The 26,628-nt window shown below is 45.1% G+C and overlaps 1 protein-coding gene across 1 annotated transcript in view; it reads right to left on the minus strand.

Annotated features, from left to right (window-relative positions):
• FANCD2 (FA complementation group D2) overlaps positions 1 to 26,628 on the minus strand; it is a 154,420-nt gene that overhangs the window by 89,476 nt on the left and 38,316 nt on the right. The window contains 10 exon segments of the mRNA XM_075073058.1: positions 2,902 to 3,010; positions 3,727 to 3,842; positions 4,219 to 4,319; positions 6,293 to 6,439; positions 6,544 to 6,617; positions 13,053 to 13,178; positions 13,712 to 13,772; positions 17,765 to 17,874; positions 20,382 to 20,489; positions 24,004 to 24,135. Of these exon segments, the coding sequence (XP_074929159.1) occupies positions 2,902 to 3,010; positions 3,727 to 3,842; positions 4,219 to 4,319; positions 6,293 to 6,439; positions 6,544 to 6,617; positions 13,053 to 13,178; positions 13,712 to 13,772; positions 17,765 to 17,874; positions 20,382 to 20,489; positions 24,004 to 24,135 (1,084 nt within the window).

Genomic DNA, 26,628 nt, shown 5'->3' on the forward strand with positions numbered 1-26,628 from the left:
CAAGGAACACAGACTCAACTCAAAGAAATTATAAACATACCATAGCCCTACAATACATACAATACAAGCATTGTGGAGGTCATGTAATCAATTTCCTAAGATGCAGACATGACAAGTGTACAGGTACGTCAGCACTAAAGTGCCCATGAAACCCCATCACATGATGTTTTCAGTTCAACCCCACTTCCTACTTCCAGACTTTCCGACATGACCATTATCTGCATGTAGATTGGTTACTCACTCCTAAATTTTGATAGCAGGAGAACAGTAGATCAATCATGATTTGTCACATTTATTTGTAAACACATTTATGAATGTATATACTGTATTTTGTACAAACAAAAACACATGGCACATTTCATCATTTTTCACTGGCATCTGTTGTTTTCCCAAAATCCCCCGAAATATTCTTGGCCAGATCCTCACCTAGTGTAAATTGTCACAGCTCCATTGACTTGAGTGAAGCTGTGACAACTTATACAAGCTGAAGACCTTTTTTAACCTGCTTTGTTTAAATCAGGGTCGGCGACCTTTCAGAAGTGGTGTGCCGAGTCTTCATTTATTCACTTTAATTTAAGGTTTTGTGTGCTGGTAATACATTTTAATATTTTTTAGAAGGTCTCTCTCTATAAGTCTATATATTTTATAACTAAACTAGTGTTGTATCGTAAAATAAACAAGGTTTTCAAAATGTTTAAGAAGCTTCATTTAAAATTAGGTTAAAATGTTGATCTTACGCCGCTGGCCCACTCAGCCCGCTGCTGGTCTGGGGTTCTGTTCACCTAGGCCAGCAGCGGGCTGAGCAGGGCCTGCGGCCGGGAACCCAGCTGGCAAGGGTCCAGCAGCCAGAACCCCAGACCGGCAGTGGGCTGTGCGGGGCCGGCAGCCAGGACCCCAGACCGGCAGTGGGCTGAGCCAGCATGGGTCCAAAGGAGAGGGGAAGGCGGGGGAGGGGCCGGCAGCTTGCTACGCTCAACCTGGCAGTGCAGACCTTGCTGAGCTGGGAGAGTGGGGCCATTTGCCCACCCCTGCATTAGGGTGTTCCTGGGCACAAGCCGTGCACAGGTCTATGCTTCTGCCCCTTGCTCCCGCGGGGGGGGGGAGAGAGGGGGAAGCGGAGGGTGGAGAAGAGCGGGCCGGGCTGGGCTTTTAATGGCATGCTACTGCCTGCCGGGACTCCGGCAGGCAGCAGCGTGCCATTAAAAATTGGCTCACATGCCATCTTTAGCACACGTGCCACAGGTTGCCGACCTCTGCTCTAACTTATGTTCTGGCGGAAATGGCTCTCTTTCTCTTATGTGCCAAACAAGAATGACCAGGACACAGTGCTCTCTAGTCTCACCTTCTGTAAGCCCCTTTACACTGGGAGGACTGATAGCTCAGTGGTTTGAACTTTGGCCTGCTAAACCCAGGGTTGTGAGTTCAATCCTTGAGGGGGCCATTTAGGGATTGGGGCAAAAATCTGTCTGGGGATGGGTCCGGCTGTGAACAGGGGGTTGGACCTCCTGAGGTCCCTTCCAACTCTGATATTCTATGACTGGGGGCTGGTAGGGAGGCCAGCACAGAGCCATTCCAGCAACTCTAGGCCAGCCAGGGAACAAACATTCTTACTTCAGGGTATTCCCCTGGGGCCATTACTGCCCTCTTTATGTTGCTGCAGCAGTTTAAAGGGCTAGGACTTGCTTACTACTCCCAGACCACAGTTTGTCCAAAGATTTTAAAATGGGGTTTATAAGTAGGGCCCTACCAAATTCACGGTCATTAAAAATGCATCACAGACTGTGAAATATGGTCTTCCCCTGTGAAATCTGGTCTTGTGTGTGCTTTTACCCTCTTCTATTCAGATTTCACAGTGGAGACTAGCATTTCTCAGATTGGGGATCCTGACCCAAAAGAGAGTTGCAAGGTTATTTTGCAGGGGGGGAAGTGGGGTGTCACGGTTGTGACACTGCACTCCATATGATTTTATAAAAATATGCTAATGAGTGTGAATATAATATAACTGAAATATGCTTCATGTAAAAGGTCTCTTATAAGGTATTATTACAAAGTTTATAACCTACTGAGTGTGGTCATCCTATTTGTATATCATTTCTGAAACTAGAAATATGAAGTATAACTCTGAGGTCCTATTGTAATTCTGCAAAGTGTGGGCTGCATGCAGAGCTGGACGGCCAGAAAGTGGTGACTGCAGACTGAGGGCCCAACTCTGCACGCAGCAGCCTAGAATTAAGGGTGGTAATACCATACCATGCCATCCTTACTTCTGTGCTGCTGCTGGAGACAGCTCTGCCTTCAGAGCTGGTATGGTACGGTATTGCCACCCTTACTTCTGTGCTGCTGTTGGCAGGGCGCTGTTCTGTGCAGCCTTCAGAGCTAGGCTCCCGGTCAGCAGCCGCCACTCTCCGGCTGGCCAGCTCTGAAGGCAACACTGCCGCCAGCAGCAGTACCACAACTCCCACTACAATAACCTTGTTACTCACCCCAACATCTTTTTTGGGTTAGGACCCCTACAATTACAACACTGTGAAATTTCAGATTTAAATAGCTGAAATCATGACATTTACAATTTTTAAAATCCTATGACTGTAAAATTGACGAAAATGGACCGTGAATTTGGTAGAGTCCTGCTTATAATACACAGTTTGTTACAACCTGATCTACTCTGGTGAGACATTGTCTCTTCATGATACAGCTATTAAAGGTCTTAGTGGAGTGTCTGTCACCCTCTACCAGACTCTGTCAATATTTGCTGATGGCTGGTGGAAACAGTGCAGGAGAAGTTCAAATGAAGACATAATTCAGACAATAACTATACAAGGCACTTAGCCATGCAGAGTGGTCCCCTACCAGGAGCGAATTCTCATTTTGACTCTGGATACTGTATTCTGCACAGCTCACCTGCTATGCACTTTCCAAGCATGTTCTGTAGCTCAGTGATGTTCTGCAATCTAGTCAAAACTTTCCCTTTCATCTCGAGGTCCTGTTGCTGACAGAAGGCATTCACGACCTATACATACAAACCATACTCATTAGCAACAAAAGGGGCACTATTCAGTAATTAATTTCTCCTGCCTGAGTAACATCTACGAGTCCTGAACATCTGGGTGACACCATTCACACAGGCAGTTTGTATCTCTGAATCCAGGCTGCACAGAAAAACCCATCTCTTCAGAATTCCATCAGAAAAAAAACTACCAAAACAGCAATGCCCATGTCACAGAAGCAACTACTGGACAGCCTTTTAGACATATTTACAAAAAGAGACTGGTGGACATGTTAATTAGGAGAGAGAAATTAACACAGGATGTATTTGTCTATCCCAAAGGACTGGGACAAGTGACAACCAGGAAGCCATCCACCAGGAGGGGACATGAGTTGTAAACAGCACTCCCTGTGAAGCCACTTACAGCTTGTCTTCACTACAGAATCCCTGAAATCTGAAAGAGAGAGTGCCTAGGGACGCGGGGGTCTGTGCCCACCAACTCCCTTCTGTCCTGGGGGGCGAGCAGGTAGGAGATACAGGGATCTGTGCCCACCCAACTGGCCCTCCCTGCATTGGAGGGGCAGGACAGGTCCATGGGGACCTGGGCCTGCCAACTCCCCCACTGTACAGGTGGCACATTACAAGCCTGTTAGAAGGTAATTACAATACAAAATTCTGTAGCATAGTGAGGTATGAAGTGAGTATTGGAAGGGCTAGCCGCTTTCTGCAGCTCCACTCACCTCACGGAACCAATTGAGCGCATGGAACAAGAGCGAGCACAGGAATTCCCTTTCCTGCTTGGCTAAGGAGTCCAACTTCCCTTCTATCTCCAAGTCAGTCAGGTGTAGGGGACAGCCTGTAACAGAGCAGGAATAGGGTTTCTTGAACTCTGCTTGCTGGGCTCAGTTAGCATGACACCCAGCTCTGGCACTCTCACTCAATCAGCTTCCCTGAGTGTGGAGAATGCTTTATTCTCATTGCATGCACTGTACCAACCACCACACTGAGCACTGTTGAACTCAACCTCCCACCTGAGGAAACCAAGCCCAGCCAGCCACCTCCCTCAGTCATAGAACAGACCACCATATCTGGGGTGGGGGGGTAACACAACACCTCAATCTCTTCTGCACCAGTCCTGGGGGGGGGCCCTGCCAAGACTCCAGAGATTGTAGGCAGAACTAGGGCAGGGAGACTGTCTCAGACACGTAGAACTCAATGGCTATTCCCTATACCTAGCAAGGCATCAATTTCCTCCATGCTCCCGTTGTGTTGCTCCGTTGTGTAAAGTCTCAGCAATCGGAAAGAGGGAGACAGACACTCTGGAGCCACTATCCTGGGAAAAGAAGAGATAGGTTGTTTTCTGCATTCTACTACCCACTAGGGAACCTCAAGAAAGAAAAACATTTCCTGTCCCTCTGAAGCCACTTTGCCCATTTTTTAATATTCTGCCCCTGCAAGTTTGCAGGGCAGAAAAGCACCAATGTCAGTCACAATAAAATGGGGTTCCCCGGGACAAGCAGTTTAGCATTGAAAGTTGCTAGCACTTGTATATGTAGTGGAGTATATTGTGGGAAGAGCTGAAGGTGTGAGTGTGGAGAGAAAGATTTCTTTGCAAGTTGTGAGAGGCCGAAGGGGGAGGAAGGGAGAAGGGAATGGGTTAACCTGACGCTCCAGCTAGGTCCAAAGATAGGATGCTAACTCCAGCCCTAGGCCATAGCACACCACCGACTTTCGGCTGCTTGCCAAGAAAGACGGGAGCCTGGATTCCAACCCCAACCAGCCATAAAAAAGAAAAAGTCAGCTGAACAGAACTGCAGAGGCTGCAAAAACTAGCAAGGGGAAAAACAACAACAGTTTCCCGTCCCTAAAGCCAGTGTGTTTTAAAAAAGCTAAGAAAGTGATAAAAGGCCGGTTTAAACTGGTACAAAAAGCACAAGGAACAAAGGTCCCTAAACAAAACGCCCCCCAAAAACCCCAAAACTTAAAACTCTCCTAAAAGCTGAAGCAAATTGGAGATCAACAGCAGACCCTGAACGGCCTGTGAACAGGACAGAACTCTCTTCCACTCTTCCCCTTCTTCTAACGTTACACCCAGGTTTGGTTTGGCCAGCCATGGGTTGTGTGCATGTGAGTATGAAAGTGGTTTAGGGCATGGGCACTAACGCTTTTTTCCTTCCTCTAAGTAGCATGGAAAGCACCTAGCACTCACCGCTGTTATTTAATTAATAAAGCTTTAAAATTAGTCACTTGGTGTGCCCCTTCATCTCCTCCCCTAACAATCCTGCAGCATCAGTCTAATCACCTGACACCCCAGGCAGATTAGTAACAAAAATCTGTCATACCATGGTTAACTTTTGTCCCTCAGCTTCGCTCCCAAATAAAGTCCTTGATCTCAAATCTTTAGGGTAAAGTTCCACAGGTAGAAAAGAAGCTGTACTTGAACAAATCAGATCAGACTAGGGTCCATCTAATCCATCATCTGGGCAATAACAAATGAGTCAGAGGAAGGTACGAGAAGCTGTGAAGTGAGCAACTGTAGAGGAGAAATTTCCTCCCAACTTCCTCAGTCACTGGTTGCTTTTGCCCTGAGGGAGGAGGGCTCATGGACCTCCTAAACGTGTTTTTCACACTAAAGTAACTCTGGATTTTCTGGTTATTCATGTCAAAATGTCAAATTCTCTTTTGAATCCAAAAATGTTCTGGTCTCAACGATCTCTTGTGGCAATAAGCTCCCATGCTGAATATATGTCGGTAAAATTTAATTTCTTTTATCAGTATTAACTTTGCTGCCCTTCTGTTTCCGTGGATGTCTTGCTCTTGCGTTAGGAGAAGGAATAAAAAAGGAGCACTCAATTATATACTTCTATCACACTTCCTCCAGCTCCTCTCTAAACTAAATCTATCTATGGTACTTAATATCAACCCCACTTCTACAGTATCACAATCTTTGATATATTTATTATTACAACATTTCCAGGAGGCAGGGAAGTGCTTTCTACCACATTGTACAAATGGGAAACTGAGGCAAAGGGAGACTAAGCAACTTGCCAAAGGTAGCACAGGGAGTCTGTGGCAGAGCAGGGAATGGCACCCAGGTTTCCTGAGTACCAGGCTAGTACTCAAACCATTGTATCATCCTGCCTCTCCCACATCACACAGCCCCAGACATCTTCAACGACAAGAAACGGACAAGAATACAGGCTCCTGCCTAACTTTTCTGTATATTTGATAGGCATTTAGGGAGACAGAGCTGTGACTGCAATTTACTGGACAGTGAAATGATTTTAAAAGGAAGGCATCACTTACTTTTTACCCTGGTTCCTAGTTGCCATTTCATCAACACTCTTGCCAAGCCAGCTCTGTGACAGCAGTGGCAATAGGTTGATAACAATTGTTCCCTGACTCTCATCTTCATCCAGATTATACAAGGACTTCACTGGGAACAGGTGAACACTGCAGAGAAGCCAGTTGTCAGTTGCGGTCAGCATCCTGTTAGCAAATTCAACTATTGACAATAAATACAATTAGCATTAACACTTAGCACTTCTCTAGCATACCCATCAATTGCAGGAGTGAGATCTACCACAAAGTCATTGGAAAAGTCCTCCACCACACTCTTCCCAATCCGTTCCTGGAAGAAAGAGAACCACAGCTTAGCACAGGGGGCTAGTGAAAGGAGCTGCGCTGCGAGTACAGAAAGGAGCGGTGTGATAAATAAAGTGGTGGGGTAGCTCCCTTTGATGGAGACCCAGCCAGCCAGTTAACTGTAAAAACCCTCTGGGTCTGTTCTCTGCTTGCTTTACCTGTAAAGGGTTAAAAGTCCCCCAGGTAAAGAAAAGGAAGTGGGAAACCTGATGAAAAGAGTCAGTGGGAAGGTAGAACTTTTTAAAATTGGGGAAAAAAACATTCCCTTTGTCTGTTGTTCTCTTGGCTTCAGGGACACGGAGCAGCAACGCTATAAGCAGAAATGCTGTGTAAGGTTTGAACCAAGTATGAAAAAGTATTTTCCATACCTAGAAGAAATAATTTAGATAAGGAATGTTTAGTTAGATGCTATCAGGTTTATTTCTTATTTTGGCTTGTGGATTTCCTCTGTGTTAACCCCAGATGCTTTTGTTTCCTTGTAACCTTTAAGCTGAACCCCCCAAAAAGCTATTTTCAGTGCTTAATTTTTGTAATTGTTTCTTTTAAGATATAGCAAAAAGCCTAAGGCCAGGTCTACACGACGCGCAAAAATCGATTTTAGATACGCAATTTCAGCTACGAGAATAGCGTAGCTGAAATCGATTATCTAAAATCGATCTACTCACCCGTCTTCACCGCGCGGGGATCTATGTGCGCGTGTCTCGCAGTCGATGTCCGGAACTCCGTTGGTTTTGGTCTGGAGTTCTGGAATCGATGTACGCGCTCAGGGATCGATATGTCCGTCTCTAGTGAGACGCGATCGCTTTATCGATCCCAGTCTAATCTATTGTAAACGCCGCCAATACGGCGCGTACATATAGGACGTGGCCTACAGTTCCAGTTTTTTTTTTTCTTTTTCTTTTTAATAAACTTTACTCCCTATTTAAAACAGGATTGGTATTTTTGGTGTCCTAAGACGGTTTGTGCATGTTGTCTGATTAGCTGATAGCCACAGCTAATTTTCCTTTGTTTCTTTCTCAAGTTCTTTCCCAAGGTGGGTTGTGAAAGGGCTCGAGCGTTACCAAACAGGGAGGATTCCACAGTGCTCTTCCTGGCTCGAGGGTTGTTTTTGCTTCGGTGGGTTGGCAACGTTACCAGCCAAGTCAGAGAGAAGCTGTAACCTGGAGTAATACCAGCCTGGAGTGGGCAAGTATTTAATTTTTAAAATCCTTCATGGCCCTCACTTCTGCACTTTGAGGGGCCAGAGTGGGGATTCTGCTTTACAAGCAGTTACCCTTTGCAGTTAATGGGTTCTTCGAGGTGTGTTCACCCCATGGCGTTGTGCCACTTCAGCTGCACCTTGATTCCTACGCCGGTGGAATTTTGATACAGTGCCCGGTTACTGCTCCACGGCATGCACCCACCCATCCTCATGTTTCTGCCCCAGGCCTATTATGGGCTGTGTTTGGGTAACTCCTCAGATCCTTCCTCACCCACAAGGTGAGGTCTTCCAAATCAGGAGGGAAAGGGGTGACTCGTGGAGCCCTACAGAATTCTAAGTGTTGAGTATTCTTCTCCTTCTTAGTAGTGTCCCTGTGGTGTCCACTTTAGTGTTCACTCCCAACCAGTTATGTTCCTAAGTTTTGGAGTGCAGGTCATACAGAAGGGAAGAAAGGAACCTGCCCTGCCTACAGCAGTGCTTGTGATTTTGCCCACCATGGCATTCTGATTATAAGATGGTTCTGAAGAGAAACCAAGGTGCCATTCACAGATGTGCAACTGGTTACATCGCTGAATAAGGCTTGTCTGGTATAACCCACTCTGAACCTTTAGAGTCCAAAGATGGGTACCGGCATGAATCCTCCTAAACTTAATTTACACAGCTTTAGATCTTGTAGTGCTGCCACCAACCAGGACCTTGGAGTGCCTGGTACACTCTGACTTCCCCCCAAACCTTCCCTGGGGAGCCCCAAGCCCAGAGTCCCTGGATCTTAACACAAGGAAAGTTAAACCTTTCCCCACGGTGCCCTCCCTGGCTTCCCTCCCTGGGTTACCCTGGAAGATCTACTTGTGATTCAAACTCCTTGAATCTTAAAACAGGGAGGAATGTCCCTTCCCCCCTTCTCCTTTCCTTCACCCAGAGGACAATCAGATTTCAGTTCCTGATCTAAACAAAAGAGGAAATTTACTCCCCCCACAATTTCCCTGGTCGGTACATACTCCGTTTCTTAAGAGCCTTCCAAGGGAAAAATCAATCAGGTTTTTTTAAAGAGAAAACTTTTAATAACAAGACAAGTAGTAAAGTATTATCATTGTAAATCAATGGAACTTTACAGGGTCTTTTCAGCTTATAGGGACTCTAGAGAAGAAAGCCTCCCCCAGCAGAATACAATTTAAAATTTCACAGCCAATACCACTTAATTCTACCAAGCCAGTATAACATTTGCAAATAACGAAACAATCAAAAGGCTAAAGCCTTTCTATTTTGTTACTCTACTAAATTTAACAGAAGATTAGGAGCTGTAGGTACGTGTGGTCACTCTTCAGAACCCAGAGAGAACAACAGACAAAGAAAACACACAAAACAAAGACTTCCCTCCACCGAGATTTGATAGTATCTTGCCTCCTGATTGGTCCTCTGGTCAGGTGTTCCAGGTTCACTGTTTGTTAACTCCTTACAGGTAAAAAAGGACCTTAACCCTTAACTATCTGTTTATGACAAGGCTATAGCCCTAGAAAGTGCTATCACTCTTGAAGGGGATTGGACATGACTTCTGTTACAATAAGTCTCAGTACAACCAGAGATCCACTTTGATAACCTCTGTTTCAAAAGCAACAAACCCTTGTTTCTGTCTGTAATTAGTACAAGTAGCCCAGGAGATTTTGTAAATGGTTTGGTCCTGTCTAGGTAAAAGGCTAATGCCCTCCTGACATCTAGATTATAGAATATAGCTTCTTGACTAATCTGATGTAGTCTTGGAAAGAAAACCAAGGGATGTATAATTTGATTAATGTGAAATTCTGAGAAAGCTTTAGGTATGAATCTCGGATGGGCCAATAGTGACACTTTTTCTCTGGCGAATGCTATAAATGGAAGGGGTCCACTGTTAAAGCCCTAGTTTAGGAAAGACAGAAATAAATTCGTCTTTGACTACTAGCGGTTAATATGCCCAATGGCTTGTGATGGGATGTTAGACGGGTTGGGATCTGAGTTACTACAGATAATTCTTTCCTGAGTGTCTGGCTGGTGAGTCTTGCCCACATGCTCAGTGTTTAGCTGACCGCCATATTTGGGGTCAGGAAGGAATTTTCCTCCAGGGCAGATTGGCAGAGGCCCTGGGGGGGTTTCGCCTTTCTCTGCAGCGTGGGGAATGGATCACTTGCTGGAAGGTTCTCTGCATCCTGACGTCTTTAAACCATGATTTGAGGACTTCAGTGGCTCAGGCACAGGTTTGACACAGGAGTGGGTGTGTGAGATTCTGTGGTCTGCATTGTGCAGGAGTTCAGACTAGATGATCATAATGGTCCCTTCTGACCTTAAAGTCTATGATTCTATGATCTTTTGGGCAGAAGTGATTGCTACCAGAAAGATTTATCTGTGAAAACAGTCTAAGAACAAACACATAGTTATTGGTTCAAATAGATGCTTCATGAGGCAATTAAGGATTAGGTACAGGTCTTAGCTAGGAGTAGAGTCTCTGATTGTGGGAAGACGTTAGACCAGGGGTCTCAAACTCCTGGCCTCCGGGCCATCTGTGGCCCGAGAACCTCCCCATTGCAGCCCTCAGAGGAGAGACACAGGCAGACATGCTGCAGACAATGTCCACTATAGACACTACACCCTGTAGCTCCCATTGGCTGGGGGAGAGGGACAGAGATATCACTAGTTGCCGGGCAGTCAGCCATGGAGGCAACATCATTAGTTACCAGGCAGAGTCAGCATCACTTTTTTCCACAATAAATATAAATGAATCAAAATACCAAACACAACTATCTGAACACTTGAAGTGGGCTGCCCGCAGGGACACTATTCAAAGATGAAGGAAACATTACTCAGGCACTCTCCAGCATTCCTCCTCCTTTGTCAGTTGTTCCTTCTGTGATCAAATCTGAAGATGACCCCAAACAAGAGGGGCAACAGATACAAAGGAGAGCAGAACCAAACTAAAGGAGAGCAGAACCAAACTAAAGAGTCCTGGAGAGATCAGAGCAGGCTGAAAGGAGCCATGGAGCCTGGGCAAGGAAAGGAAACGAACAGCTGAAAGACAAAACTCGGATTTTGCTAAGCAGCTGCAGTGAACAACTTCTCTACTTACTACACTCTTAATATGTATTCTGCATGCAACCAAGCTTTCTAGTTGCAGCAGGGGAGCCATGGGCCTGGGAGAGGTGGCATCCATGAGAAGGTTTTTGTCTGAACACCTGACCCACAGTATGTTAAATGCTGGATGTCATGCAAACTGGATCCCATGCACTTTACACTGTTAAATCATCAGTGATGGCTGAGGGAGAGAAAGAAATGAATGGGATTGGATGAGGGGTAGAGAGCTAATCCAACAGTCTGGGAGGAGTAGGAAGCTCCAAGAAATTACACATAGGAAACAGCTGAACAAATGCCTAAGGTATGGGTGGGGATCTTAATTGGTTTCCAGTATCTCTTTCTCCCTGAAAAGGGAAGAACATCCTCTTCCCCCTGCATTTCATACACTTATATGGCCCAGTGGCCAGAGCACTGGACTGGGACTGAAGAGACCTGGATCCTCGTCCCAGATACACCATATGACCTTGGGCCAATCACTACCCAGTCTGTGCCTCAACTTCCCTACCCCTAAAATGTTACTCCTGCCTTTGAAATGAAAAGTGCTATGAAACCACCAGATATTATTGTGATTATTCTTCCATGTCCTTGATTCAGTTTGACTCAGCAACTGTGGAGGGGAAGGTCTCTGCCATATCCAAATACTTTTAAGAAGATTATTGCACTATCCAGCTTCCCTGCCTGCTGCTGCCTGTTCCCCACCCCTTTACACAGGCTCATGTGCACCCAGCACCCACAGGTTATTCTAGAGCAAGGATTCTCAACCTTTTTCTTTCCGAGGCTAATCAAACATGCTATAAAAAGCCCTGGGCTCTCTAGCAGTGGAGTTTATCAGGCTGTGGCCACCTATAGACAGACAGACAGACATCTCCATTCAAGGGGTCCCCATTGACAGATTCTGTGCAGGATGATCATTCCTTTTGCCATGGCAAGCTGTGTTTGATGCACAATTCTGGGTTACTTGGGGCCCCCAGCTCTCAGGCGGCCACTCTGCTGCCACTGCTCACAACATTGGTTTGTTCTTCTTCCATCTCCCAACTACACAGGCCTTGTCTTCAGTTGGGTAGGGGATGAAGGGGGAGAGTGGGCTGCTCAAGATAAAATCCCAGTGAAGACAAGGCAATGTGTAGACTTCACATGAACTGGCAGGTTGAATTATAGACTATGCTCCCCATAGTTTTACCTTGACCTGCTAACATGTGAGAACTCCAAACCATCTCATCTGGGCTAGGATTTTATCTAATATTAGCTGACTCAAGGTAAGAACACAGCTTTTTCCTAATGAAGACACAGCCATAGAGGCTTCAAAGCAGAACGCAAGGTCATCTCTGCAACCCTCAGCCAATGGCACTAAATACTCTGAACTTTCAGCACTGGCTAATGAACTATGGTTGCTGTGGTCTTGGTACAGCCAAGTTCCACCCTCCTCCCAATACCAGTCCTGCCTCCTGTGCCCCGACAGCGTAAGACCACTCCTAAAATAGCTTCCCCCATGGTCTCATATTCCCCACCAGCCACCCTCCCAACCCCCAATCTGATCTGCTGCCTTCCCCAGTAGGTACAGTAGAAGGGAAAACAGGGTTTGAAAGAGCTCTCAAGTAAGGGGAAAGGCAGGGTCAAATAAGACTCTCTGCAGGCAGAAGTCCCAACTTGCTCCCCCACTAAGCAGCCCAAACAGCCCCATGGTGTCTCCTCCAAACCCTTGGACATTAGAGAGCCCTGCATGTTTAAAAAGGATGACAAGTAAAAAAAAAAAAAAGTTTAATGTAGTTTCAGGTTCTATCCCTGCCCTTGATCCCCTCCACTATGTCTGGTGCATTTAGAATCACACTTGCTATTTTAAAAAAGGTTTCTCTCTCCACCATGGCTGTGTGAAAGGCGTACACCAACAACAGACCACTCCGGGTATGCAAACAAAAAAGGAAACAAGCTGAAAGACTGGATTTTCCATCTAATCTCAGTCAGTTACAGGACTCCTAGGAGTCACCTGTAGCAATAACAGGAATAACTTTTTCAGACAGGAATGTGATTCTTACACAGATGCTGTTCCATGATGCCTGGTTAACCTGCATGTCATCAAAGGGTTAGTATCATTGACTGAATACAAACCACTCTATAACGTACCAAGATTTGCGAATCCAAATTCCCTTTCTGTTTCTCAATCAAGTTGGCCAGTTCATCATAATACAGAGCCAAAGCCTCAGGACTTCGCTCACAGCAGTAGCTCACCAGATCAAGCAAGATGGACAGCTGCAAAGAAGGACCCATGACAGGGGGATAATGCATATGCTAACCACCAGCTTGATCAGACACAGGCAGGATCCACAGCTCCCCCTTCTCCACCTCCCTAATCCTCCCACTGAGACACAATCCCCACAAACCTCTGCCTAGCCCCTCTCACTGACATACAAACCCCACAAGCTGCAGCCTTTCTCCACCCGACCCCTCATATTACTTATTTGTGTTACGGCACTGACCAGCAGCCCCAGTCATGGACCAGGACTCCATTCTGCTAGGCACTGTTGAACTCCTCGGAGGAAAGTGGTTATAGAACAAGCACAGATCCTATCTTCCCCCAAAGGGCCTCTCATTCTCCTCTCTGCAGACAAACAAACCTGCCTTACTCCATTCCCAGGCCCTGTACTGACACAAATAGCCCATTCACCCAGTGCGACCCTGACCTCTCCACAGAGACACACTCCGCTGCCTTTCACTCCCCTTCCCAGCACAACCCCCTGACAGCTGCAGTCTCCCTTCAGCACACACACTGTCCTGGCACTCACCTGTCTGCAGTGCTCTTCACTTTGCTGCATTCTCTCCAATGAACACCGGTCTTCTTTACTTCTGAAATCAACAAACTCTTTTCAGCGCACAGTACACTACACAGAAAGATGCTCAAACCTGTTTACACTAAGATACAAGGCTCTCTGCCCTGGAGGAATTACTCATGGGAAAGATGGGCCTACCACAAAGGCACATGCCTAACTGCCGTCGCCTGGGTCCAAGCGCTTCTTCAGCCCAGTTTTAAGTGTCAGCACAGACAGGAAATGGCAGAGAGTAATAAGGAGATTCTTGGAGCATCATTAAAAAGTGTTCTTGCTTCCACTGTCAGGATTGTAGGCATAAGACTGTTGATTAACCTAAAGGATGGCTAGGGCTGCACTGTCTACGGAAAGTTCAGCTGACTCACTGGAGCACATAAGAACGGCCATGCTGGGTCAGACCAAAGGTCAATCTAGCTCTGTATCCTGTTTTCCAACTGGCCAATCAGGTGCCCCAGAGGGAATGAACAGAACAGGTAATCACCAAGTGATCCATCCCGTCGCCCATTCCCAGCTTCTGGCAAAGAGAGGCTAGGGACACCATCCCTGCCCATCCTGCCTAATAGCTATTGCACACACAATGCAGTACTTCACAGGGGGTAAGAACTTTCAATAGCAAAGAAAAACTTTACAGGAAGACAATAGAACCACTGTAAAACAGCAGTGTATTAATCTGCTCCGCAGATCCCCCAATATACAGTCCCCAACAACATGCCCTGCTAGACTTTCAAGCCTACTTCACAGTGTCTTTTTCATTAGGTGCTCTAGAGACAGTGGGTATGTCTACACTACGGGATTATTCCGATTTTACATAAACCGGTTTTTTAAAACAGATTGTATAAACTCGAGTGCACGCGGCCACACTAAGCACATTAATTTGGCGGTGTGCGTCCATGTACCGAGGCTAGCGTCGATTTCCACAGCATTGCACTGTGGGTAGCTATCCCATAGTTCCCGCAATCTCCCCCACCCATTGGAATTCTGGGTTGAGATCCGAATGCATGATGGGGCCAAAACAGTGCCACGGGTGATTCTGGGTAAATGTCGTCACTCAATCCTTCCTCCGTGAAAGCAATGGCAGACAATCATTTCGCATCCTTTTTCCCTGGATTGCCCTGGCAGACACCATAGCATGGCAACCATGGAACCTGTTTAGCCTTTTGTCACTGTCACCGTATGTGTACTGGATGCTGCTGACAGACACAGTACTGCAGTGCTACACAGCAGCATTGATTTGCCTTTGCAAGGTAGCAGAGACAGTTATCAGCTATAGCACCGTCTGCAACTGGAAATTGGCAATAAGATGACGGTTATCAGTCCTTTTGTACCGTCTGCAATTGGAAATTGGCGATGATAGTTATCAGTCCTTTTGTACTGTCTGCTGCTCTCATGGGTGCTCCTGGCTGGCCTCGCTGAGGTGAGCCGGGGACGCACGGACAAAAATGGGAATGACTCCCCAGGTCATTCCCTTCTTTATGTTTTGTCTAAAAATAGAGTCACTCCTGCCTAGAATATGGGGCAAACGTACTAGAGAACCAGAGAGCACAGCCACTTCAGGTCAGAACCCCAGAGATCCCGCAAAAGATTGAGCTTGCATCCATTCTGGGGGGGGGGGGAGCTCGCCCCTGCCAACATCCCACTGGTATTCCCTCCTCCACCACCCTCTCCTGCTACCCTGGCAGTGTCCCCCATATTGTGGTGAATAGTAAGTAATGCAGAATAAGAACACTGACGTTCAGTGAGAAAATGAGGGGGAGCGAGCCTCCTGCTGCTGTGGTAGTCCAGGCCGTACAGAATCTCATTAACATGAAAGAGTGAGGGGAACACTATATGGAGCTCAGTCCAGCTGCTATGAGGACGTTTTCATCCTTTTGCACCGTTCCCTCAGAAGGAAGGGAAGGGATGCTGCTGTTCAGCGCTGCAGCACCCCGTTCTAACCGCAGCTTCAGTAGACATAGGTGACACTGAAAAAAATGTGAGACACAGTTTTTTTTCCTCTTCTTTAGGTGTGGGAGGGGTAAATTGCGACATTACCCTGAACCACCCGGACAATGTTTTTGACCCTTCAGCATTGGGAGCTCCGCCAAAATGCAAAACTTTTCGGAGACTGCAGGACTGTGGGATAGTGGTCCTCACGTCCCCCCTCCTCCCTCATGAGCGTCCCTTTGATTCTTTGCGTTTTCAGTTAGCTTGTCACGCAGCACTGTGCTGAGTCCTGCGTACTCTGTCTATCATAGCCTGGAGATTTTTTCAAATGCTTTGCATTCGTCTTCTGTAATGGAGCTCTGATAGAACAGATTGTCTCCCCATACAGCGGATCAGATTCCCAGTATCTCCGACGGTCCCTCTGGAGCTCTTTTGATTTGACTGCATCGCCACCCGTGCTGATCAGAGCTCACGCTGTGCAAACAAATTAAATATCAAAGTTCACGGGTTTTTCCTGTCTACCTGGCCACGTGCATTTGAGTTCAGATGCTTTCCAGAACGGTCACAATGGTGCACTATGGGTTACCGCCCGGAGGCCAATACAGTCGAATTGCGGCCACACTAACCCTAATCCGACATGGCAATATCGATTTCAGCGCTACTCCCCTCGTCGGAGTACAGAAATCGGTATTAAAAGCCCTTTTTATTGATATAAAGGGCTTCGTTGTGTGGACGGGTGCAGGATTAATTCGGTTTAACACTGCTAAATTCAGTATAAACGTGTACTGTAGACCAGGCCAGAGTTATGCTGAAGAGCACCTTTGAGAGCTGCTGTTGGGAAGTGTGTTGTCTCATGGGCCTGGAGAGACAGCTAGACTGGGCTTTTCTCTCCATGCAATATAACAGTGAGAGCATTTTTTGAAGACAACCAAGTAAGTGAATTGTGTGATCCTTCACTTTATGCTGTGACATCTGAGACCCTCTAGTGAGCCCTGGGGCTTTCAGCAGCTCTGAAAAGTTACATAGGAAGTATGCTAGATCATCTTAAATGGAACTCAAATAAAAAGCCATTTAAACTAATCCTGAAGCCTCTTGTTCCAGGTATGATCCCTTAACAGCCCCCCAGACTGTGTTCACTGTCCTGCGTAATCAGCATATAGTGCTCACATCCCTGCACAAGAAATTCATAGATTATAAAGACTGAAGGAACTATTGTGAACTGTCTGACCTTCTTGAATTAATTCTTGTCTGAATTAATTTTTATTTGAACTAGAGAAAAACTTAGAAAAACATCCAATTTTGATTTAAAAATTCCAAAAGATTGAGAATCCACCACAAACCTTGGTAAATGGGTCACCATTAGAAAGTTGCACCTTATTTCCAGTCTGAATTTGTCTAGCTTCAACTTTCAGTCACTGGCACTTCTTACACGTTTGTCTGTTAGACTTAAGAGCACTCTATTATCAAACTTCAGTTCCGCACATAGATATTATAAACTGTGATCAAGTCACCCATTAACCTTCTATTTGATAAACTAAATAGACTGAGTTCCTTGAGTCTCTCATTATAAGGCATGTGTCCCTGTAATCATTCTTGTTCTCTGAAACCTCTCCATTTTATCAAAATCCATCTTGAACTGTGGACACCAGAACAGGACACAGCATTCCTGCAGCAGTAACACCAGTGACAAATAGAGGTCATATAACCTCTCTACTCCTACTCAAGAATCCATTGTTTTTATATCCAATGACTGTATTAGCCACAGAAGCTCATGTTGCACTGACTGTCTACCACAATCCCAAATCTTTTCCTGTCACATCTCCTTCTGATGCTGATCCAGGCATCTCAGAATCAGCATTATCAGGAAAGCAGTGGCAGGACCAGCAGCAGGAGAGCACCTTTTCAAGGGATACACAGGACAATAGTGTGCAAAAAATGTTTTTCAGTGGTTTTGTTCCAGTGAGCCTGAAAGTGACCATCACAAATGATGTGACTGTCCCATTTCTCCTCCCCTCTTACTAACTCTGGTTATATCAGTCTGGCTAGAGCAGGTTAAATGACAGTTGACAGGTTCTATTTATTTCCCACCTCTTTGCTGCCATGCTGCCTGCCACGGTAATAGCACCAATAATCCCCATTTGTTTATACTTTGGAACAGTGCTAGACAGCCACTTTCTGATCACCATATGCATATCGTCCTGGAGAGAGAGACAGAGAGACAGAGAATGAGGCATTACAAGTAGACACCATGTATGCATTTGTGTGTGTTAATGGTACTGCTGTGAATATTTCACTTTTCAACATGTCTGTCCTCAAAGTTTGCAATAGAGCTCATTTACTTCCCTATTAATTTCCTTCACACAACAGGGCAGCCAGACCGTGGGAAGTACATCCTTGTAAGGGAAAACACACGTTGCGACTGACTCTAACAGCAACCCAATGCAACAGGGCAGTGAGTTTCAGCTGACCTGTCCAGTTGAGTGTACCCCAACTCCCTAATGTCATAAATTGCATCTAAAAGGTGTCAAATAAGATATCAGCAGAAAGCTAATATCCTTCTGTTCATCAATATCATTGGGTGGTGTATGTATGGATGACAAATATATATTTGGAATTATGTTATCAAAGTATGCCTGCCAGGCAGGACTGAAGTTACTCCACACTAGACATAGCAATGTGGTTCTGCCACCCTGAAATTATTTTCCAAGTTACACTAAGAAACAATGGGAATGCAATTTACATAGAAGGTAAACAGGACCAGCAAGCCAATAAGGGGAGGAGATAACCACTCAGCATCATAGCAGGGAGAGGGGAGTGTAGGAACAGATCAATTTGCATTTTAGCAAACACCAGCGAGTGAAAAAACCAGCATGGAACGTCATTTACCAGGAGACTCCATGTCGCCTACCTCACAGCTTGAATAAACTTTTCTTTGGGGGAAACCCTTCAGAAGAATCCATTTCAAAGGTTCACTGGACTATAAAAGAGGGGCAAGGAACCCCAAGTGGCCTAAGACGACAAAGAAACCGAGCACTTCGGACCTTGTGGGAGATCCTGGTCAGACAGGTGCTCAGTCATCAGCTGGAAGGTAGATTGGTAAGCAAACTATCTTGAACAAAGACTGCAGCTTGCTGAGTTGAGTCTTAGCCACTAGAAAGTATTTTTCACTTTTATTCGCTTGTAACCATTTCTAACACTATACTTGATATCTGAACTCACTTAAAATCCTATCTCCTTTTATTAATAAACTTGTTTTACTTTAATCTAAACTGACCCAGTGCTGTGTTTGAGCTGAAGCGATAGTATACTCCAGTTAAAGTGATAAGCTGAGCACATTTTGTCACTTTAGAGGAGCAAACAAACATTATTTCTCTGAGCATTCCAGGAGAGGACTGGATACTTCAGAGAAGATGGTTTTGGGGAAATTTGGGACAGAGTGTGTGTTGGGGTCACCCCTGCATAAGGTAACTGAGTGACAAAGCATAGAGTGGGGCTGTTGTGTTGTAGATAGGCTGCTGGAGTCAGAACTGCTTAACACAGAGACACTCAGTGCGTGCTTCTCTGTAGGTTATCAGTGTCCTGGTGGTGAATCACAGCAGCAGAGCATTGAAAGCACTCCGAATACAGGGCAGGTAGTGACACAGTCCTTCACTGTCTGGGTTGCAGTCTGGAATGTGACAGTGACCTCCTTTACTATGGGGACACTGGCCACACATCCACAGTTGAAGATGCAACCAATGTTCCAAAATTAGGCTTGTTTTGACCTTTGTTCTAGTTATTTAGTTGAAGGAGCTATTAGTCCAGATTTTTTCTGTTTTTAATGAAAGTGTTGAGAAGGATATTTTTATTTGCAGGCTCTATACTGTTTCTAAGGTTAGGTCTCTTAACTTCCAATTTTAACAATGAAATAAATGTACTCAAGATTTTTCAGCTACTTTTGCCTGACCACTGGCTCATTGACGGATATGAAAATTCAGACCTACGTATTTGAACGCGCTGTTGTTACAGTGTAATTAACTTGTTCCCTGGGAGGCTGTATAAGCAGCTGGAAGTCAGTTCAGACATAAAATGGATTTGGTAACACACATTTGTCCTCTAGAGTTTTAGACATCAAACTACAGATAACAAAGCTCTGAAATCTAACACTTCACCTCAGCGATGCAGCAGAGAAAATACTCCTTGGAGGAGGATAACTCTTTAGGGGCGGAGTCTCTTTTGTTTCTGTCTTGCAAACCTTAAGTGGCCTTTTGGAGAGAAGCTTCCCACAGCAGACCTAGTGAGGGTGCAGTAGCTGAACTATGCTTCTTGAAGGATGTCTAGGGTGCGTAGAAGCCAAGTTCTGCTACTGTGCCCCTCAGAATGTGTGCAGGGAGTGTCTCGCCAGTGGAGCTAATCAGGTATGCGGTAGCAGCAGGGAGTTCCTTCTGTGTGGAAGACGAATAAGCTCCACAGGAGAAAAGTCTGGAGCAGGAAAGGAGCTCACAACCATCAAACTTGGGGGGGTGGGAGGAGGAAATTTTAAAATTAAAAAGGTACTGTGCACCAGAGATCCCTACATGCAAGAGGGCTGTACGGGCTGCACCATCCTGGGCCTGCTGCTGCTGTCTCCACAACACACAAGCTCTGCAAACTAGCTCAGCAAGGGGAGAAAGACCAGGGACTTGCTTCCTTCCAGTCCCCATTGTCTCTCTTCCCTTCCACTCACCTGAATACAGCTGTCTTCCTGCCTCTGGCTGAATGCCAACTCGCCAAGAATGTAGAAAAGTTTCCGAATTTGCTGTGGATTCAGTTTCTCCGTATAGTCTAAAATGTTCTGTAATAGAGAAGTGTCAAAGCAGCCACAATACTCTGACAGGTCCTTCTCACACTCGAAATAGCACACCTGATTGTCAGTAACAAGAATTGCTACCACTGTGAATTCAAATTAAAGAAGCATCCATGCATATGTCACCTCTGGGCTACATTACTGCAATTCCCCATGACTGAGGCTGAAAGGGAAGACATGCAAAATGTAGCTGCCTGCTTCCTCCATGGCTTTGGTCACTAGAAGCATGTTAATCTGTGCTCCAATTCTTCTATTGACACCCATTCTGCTTCCCTTGCCACTTTAAGGCTTTGATCCTAGTTTTCAAAGCCAGGTCCCAAATGCATTAATGACTATGGTGTGATGGAGAATAATATGGAAAATGACATAATGTCATTCGATAAATCAGTGGTGTGGCTTCATCTGGATACTGTGTCCAGCACTTGACACCCCATCTCTGAATGGATATTGTAGAATTAACGGGGGTTCAGAGAAGGGTGACAAGAATGAGCGAGTGCCTGGAGAAATTCTCCTAGGAAGAGAAATTGAAAAGACTTGGGTTGTCACCCTACAGAGTGGACAGACAAAAAGGGACATGACAAAAGTCTATAAAATAGTGAATGATCTAGAGAAGGAAGATTAGGAGGGCTGTTTGCTCCTTATTCTTGTGATGAGAGGGGGAGTTCTATGACACTGAAAGGTGCCAAACTCAAAACTGATAAAAGGTGATTCAACCATTGGATCTTGACAAAGACTAATATTCTGGTAGTGATGCCTACAGCGAAGGTTGCCTAACACTTTCCATTACAAGCCTCTCTTTTCAACTGCTCATAACTTTATCAAATTTTAACTGTTTAGATTGGAATTTTCTACACATGATCTCTGCCTCAGGCTACTTTTTTTCCTTTTATGAAAATGGTTGTTTCCCAGAACAAGGCTAGTTTTTCCACTACTTGGTAATTTTGCTCATGTTAATATTTTTATCCAGCTACTTCTCTGAAAAGCACTAGCAAGTCCACGATTTGGAGCAGGAATTTGGAATTTGCAAGGGATGATCTTGGAGTCAAGGAGGTGTCGTTTGCTGTCGCTATGAAATGTATCAAATTATAAGCCTCTCAAAAGTGCAAATTGCACATGCTCAGTAGAGCTTTATGGAGGATTCTTGCTAAAATCTCTGAACATTCTGTCTGTGTTCAGTATGCTCTATCCCCATAGAGATCCCTATGTGCCAAATACACTAAGCATCCTTGACCTCTACAGAAAATGTTTGTTTCCCAGAACAAGGCTAGTTTTTCCACTACTTGCACAAAATATGCTCCCCAGACTCCACTGAGCCTCATACAGATTAGGCATAAAGCTAAAGCTCTGGGTCGGTTGTGATGCACTACTGCTGCTATCCTACAGTTTGGCTTAGGGGAAGGTGTACTGGGTTGGCATTAGGAGGAGACCATGAATTTTAGTTCCAGCTTTTCCACTGACTAGTGTTATGTCTATGCTCTTCAGGGCCCTTATTATTGAGCAAATCCTACCAGCCCTACCTCTAAAAGCAGGAATATATAATTTCCATCCATTTAATGAGGGGGTAAGCAAGAGGTTGCACAAGGTCACTTGTGGCAGAGCTGAGAATAGAACATGGGTCTCTAACATGGCAGAGCCAAGCCTCACCCATTCAGCCTCGCGTGAGGCACAATGTGCCAAATCTAAGTGCTTTGCTGTCCTGTCTATAACCACTAGACAATACTCCCCTCCAGAGACAAGAATAGACTGCAGAATTACCAACATTCCCCTACTGTCTAGTAAATAATTATGTAAGTTACTTGCAAAGGTGCACTGCATTCCCCCTAATGATTAGTCCACAGAGTGTATTAGACTGTTATCCTCAGAGTCTAACAGTTGTTCCTTAGCTGGAATGGTAGAGATCTCTGCTATGGATACAAAGGTCCAGCACATGGAAGGATCAATATGGTTCCTCATGAAGGAATTTCTGATTTTTTTTTTCATTTTCCTTTTTAAAAATCCTAGCAAGTTACATACAAAACCCCTATATTAAAAATAACATTATGACTGCAAAGTCAAGTCATTCTCAGTTAGGAAATGCTTAAGACTGCCTACACAACTTTAATTTGGTCGCCTGTGTGTAGGCCCCATTCAGGGTACAGGATGGGCAGTGGTTCTGTCTCTGTTAGCCAAGCCCATTATAATGCATATGCACAAGGAAAGCAAATTAAGGTTGCATGGGCAACCTTTTTTCTGACACTTTCTAACTTTTGAGGGCTGGACTTTATGACCTTAATGTTCTTTTACCAACTTTTTAAAAAATGCAAGTTGTTTTTTGTATTTTTAAACAAACACAAAAAAACAGAAATTCCATCACAAGGAATCATATTGATTCCCCCAACTTGGGTCATCACAGGATTTGGATCTTGAGATCCACAGCACAGACCTCTATCACTTGTGCTAATGAAGTAACTGGTAGCATCAGTAGGTTGTTATCCTCATTGTGGGTCAGGCACTAGAGAAAGGTGAGAGACACACACATGCCAGTGGGTTTCAGAGCTATCTGCCAAAAAGCAGAGGAATCTAGAGACTCAGGACTCTTGGGTTTAATTCCAAGTTCTAGATAGGAATGTGCTCTAGATCTTTCTGGCCCTGTACTCCCCATGCCACAAGCCTGACATTGTCTCCGCCACCTACCTCCATTTCCTGCACCCTCTCCATATTGCCTCTCAGGCTCCTACCTCATCCCCACCCCTATTCTTATCCTCCCATTCCCCTATAGTCCCAAGCTCTTATCCCCAACATGAAACAGCAGTAGATCAAATCATACTAGAGAACTTTTAGTGTGCAGCAGCAGGTCCACACAGTTAGTGCATGACACATTGGAATGCTGTAGATTTACACTTGTAACAGGACGGCTGGGCCCTGTGATTAAAACAGGTCAGTTCCCCTGTGCTAGATCAGATGTTCCCAGCTGAGCTAATTAGAGTTGCGAGGGCTGCACTTGGGCTATAAAGGGTCAGAGTGTATTCCAGTGAGGGCAGAACTGGAAGGGGAACCGCAGAGAAAAGCTGCAGGGAGAGAGGGTATCTGCAGTGGTCCCCGAGGACAGGAGTTGGGGCTGGGTAACGAGACCCAGCCGAAAGTTTTGATATTCTTTTGGGAGAAGGCAAGTCAGGCCTTCCATTTTCTCCAGCTACTCTGAGACAAGGAAGGGACAGTACCTCAGGAAGGAGGGGCTGGGCTCAGCTTACGGCTGGGTGGAAGATTTTTTTGTGTTTGTTTTCAGTACTTTGTGTTAATAAAAAACAGATCCCCAAGGAAGGCTGTAATTGGATGAGAATGACAGTGTGGCATTTTTGAGGGACCCTGAAAGAGAGGAAACAAAGGGCACTGTAGAGCAACCTCTGGCCAAGATGGGGCGCCCAGGAGGCAGCCTACCCTGTTACAATACCCAGCTTCCCACACCTTAACTCGTCCTATAGACAAGCCCTAAGTGTGGACCATTCACAAGCAGATACACTACCTTCACAAAGGTGGCATAGCGTATCAGTGAGGAGGTATGCAGAGTCACCAGGTCAGTGAGCACATCCAGAGAAATGTCCACTTCTGCATCATTTCCACCGCAAATGTGAGTCACCAATGCACTCACAACCTCCTGAAGGAAAAACCCACAAGAAACCATGAGTGAAAAGCAAATAGAAAAATATCTGTTCTATACCAGAAGACCCTTGGGACAACAAACAAGTATATGCTACACCATATAGGATGACAACCAAATAACAAGTCCATCATAAATTAAAGGAGAGGGCTAGGGATCCATGAGCTTAGATGAGAAGTCACCTCTTTTGCCTAGGGCTCAGTACAGCTTTAATATTGTGGATTACTCAATCCTTTGAGACTGCTTCCATAGCTATGCAGCTGTATATGGCGTGACACTGCACCCCATATTCTTCGCAGTGATATTATTATGATATGATTATGACATAATTATAATGTATTTTTTGCAAGATAAGTCATGTGAGGTGTCACTGGAAAGGTTATGATTTGCCGAACACAATTATCTTATTTGTATGCATGTATCATTTTTGTATCTGAAGTTATGAATATTGACTATATCTGTATTTCAAATGCAGTTACACCTGGGTAACACTCAGTAGACAAAATGCTTTCAGTCTAAATAGTGGGTGGGGAAGGACCTATTCAGAGCAATGGGCCATTAGGAAAAAACAATAGGCCTTAGGAGAAGCTTATCTCCCACCTGATGAGCCTTCTTGTGAAAGCTCCAAAATAGCCTGTGTGTGACATGTGATGAGACCCATCTCTAGACTCCATCTTGGGATATCAGTATTCTTCCACAGACTGGTCTGGGAACCAAACTTTGAGAACAAAGGGTTCCCACTATATGCAAAAGCTATATAAGACAAGGAGCGACATCATCTGATTTGCTTCGCTCCCCACACAAGAAGCCTCCTGAAAACACCTGAGAAACAAGGACTTAACTGCGGGAAGTGCTGGACCCAGGCTAAAGGGATTTTTAGCTTGTGAATGAAACAACTGGGGATTCCAAGCTATAAAGCAAGTGCAGCTTGCCCCTTAAGAATCTGCAGCCTCCTTGTATCATCTCTTAGAGTGAGAATCTGCTGTTCATATTGAATCTATTCAGTGTATTAAGCTTAGTTTGTGTTTTTTGTTTATTTTCTAGGTAATCTGCTTTGATCTGTTTGCAATCACTTATAATCACCTAAAATCTATCTTTTGTAGTTAATAGACTTGGTTTTGCTTTATCTATACCAGTGAGTTGGAGTGAAGTATGTGGAAATCATAACACAGGAGCAAAAGGCTGTTGCATATTCCTCTCCAGATTGAAAGAGGGGGCACCTCTTGTGAGCTCACACTGTACAGAGCAAGATGGTATAATTTTGGGTTTATACTCCAGAGGGGGTGTGTGTCTGAGGAGCTGAGAGTAGCCTTCTTATGCACAGGCTGGTCAGAAAACCTGCCTGTAACTGCAGCTGGGTGTGCCTACCTGTATGGATACTGATGAAAGTGCATGCTGGGGGCTTTGTGGCTTGCCATAACAGTACAGCGTGAGAGCCTGATTAGTCAGCAGGCTCAATGGTACCCCAGTTCCAGGTGGCACCCGGGGGGAACCTGTCACATATGATTTCCATCTGCCATGGTCCTACTCATCCCCATCCAGATGCTCTGTGTCTCAAGTGGCCCCATCACAAGCATACTTGGTTGGCATGTCCTGTATAGAACACTTTTTATCTTCAAAGTACTATACAAATGGTAACTAATTCATTCTCCTCAGTACTACCCACAGAGTTCAGTTCTTAGCCCTCTGATTTCAGATCGGCTTTCTCTTTCAATCATCTTAACCTGTCCTTTACAGTACTCCACTGCACATTTCTTTTGACACCTGTATTTCTGCCAGTCTTGAACAAGAAGATCTGTGGCTTTGTCTCAGATTTGTTCACATAAAGAAATGTTTCAAAACCAGAAAGTCATATTGAAATTCAACTGCATCTCTTTTAATTCCTTTCTCAGTTCAGAGCACATCTAATGTCCCCAATCTTGGGCTTATCCTTTAGCCTCATACCCAGTCCTTCAAAAGCCTTTGGCTCCACATGTAATTGCCTGTTTCCCTTCTGCGCTCATGCCTGCACTGCTGTGGCTTCCTGATCACTCTTCTCAGGTCTCATCTTTCCAGATTCCAGTACATACAGAATGCTGCTCCCTGCCTCAAGTGAAAGTAGGTCACCTCCAATCTCACACACCTTCACTGGATTTCTCAGTCATTTCCATAAGTAGTAGTAGTAGAAGAGAGCGTGAGCCTGGAACACTGGGCCTGGTGCAAGATCTAAGGCTGTGAACCAAAGCCAGGCCATGGCATAAAGCAGATGCTTACAAGTTCACTGCCCAGTACATGAACTTGACAAAGATTGTTTGACAAAATAATGAATAGGGATGTTTTGTCTGAGATATCAGGAACAAGGGGAGGTAATAAACAGATGTCATAAAACACGTAAGGTGGTGTTTAAGTTGTTTATCCCAGTTGTTTGTCTCAGTTTATAAATGTCAGGGTATCTCACCTTAACTCTGTGTGTGGCCTAGTGGACAGATTCCTGCTGTTGACTGAGCTACT

The sequence above is a fragment of the Chelonoidis abingdonii genome, chromosome 16 (genome assembly GCF_003597395.2).
Source record: "Chelonoidis abingdonii isolate Lonesome George chromosome 16, CheloAbing_2.0, whole genome shotgun sequence".
Taxonomy (NCBI): Eukaryota; Metazoa; Chordata; order Testudines; family Testudinidae; genus Chelonoidis; species Chelonoidis abingdonii.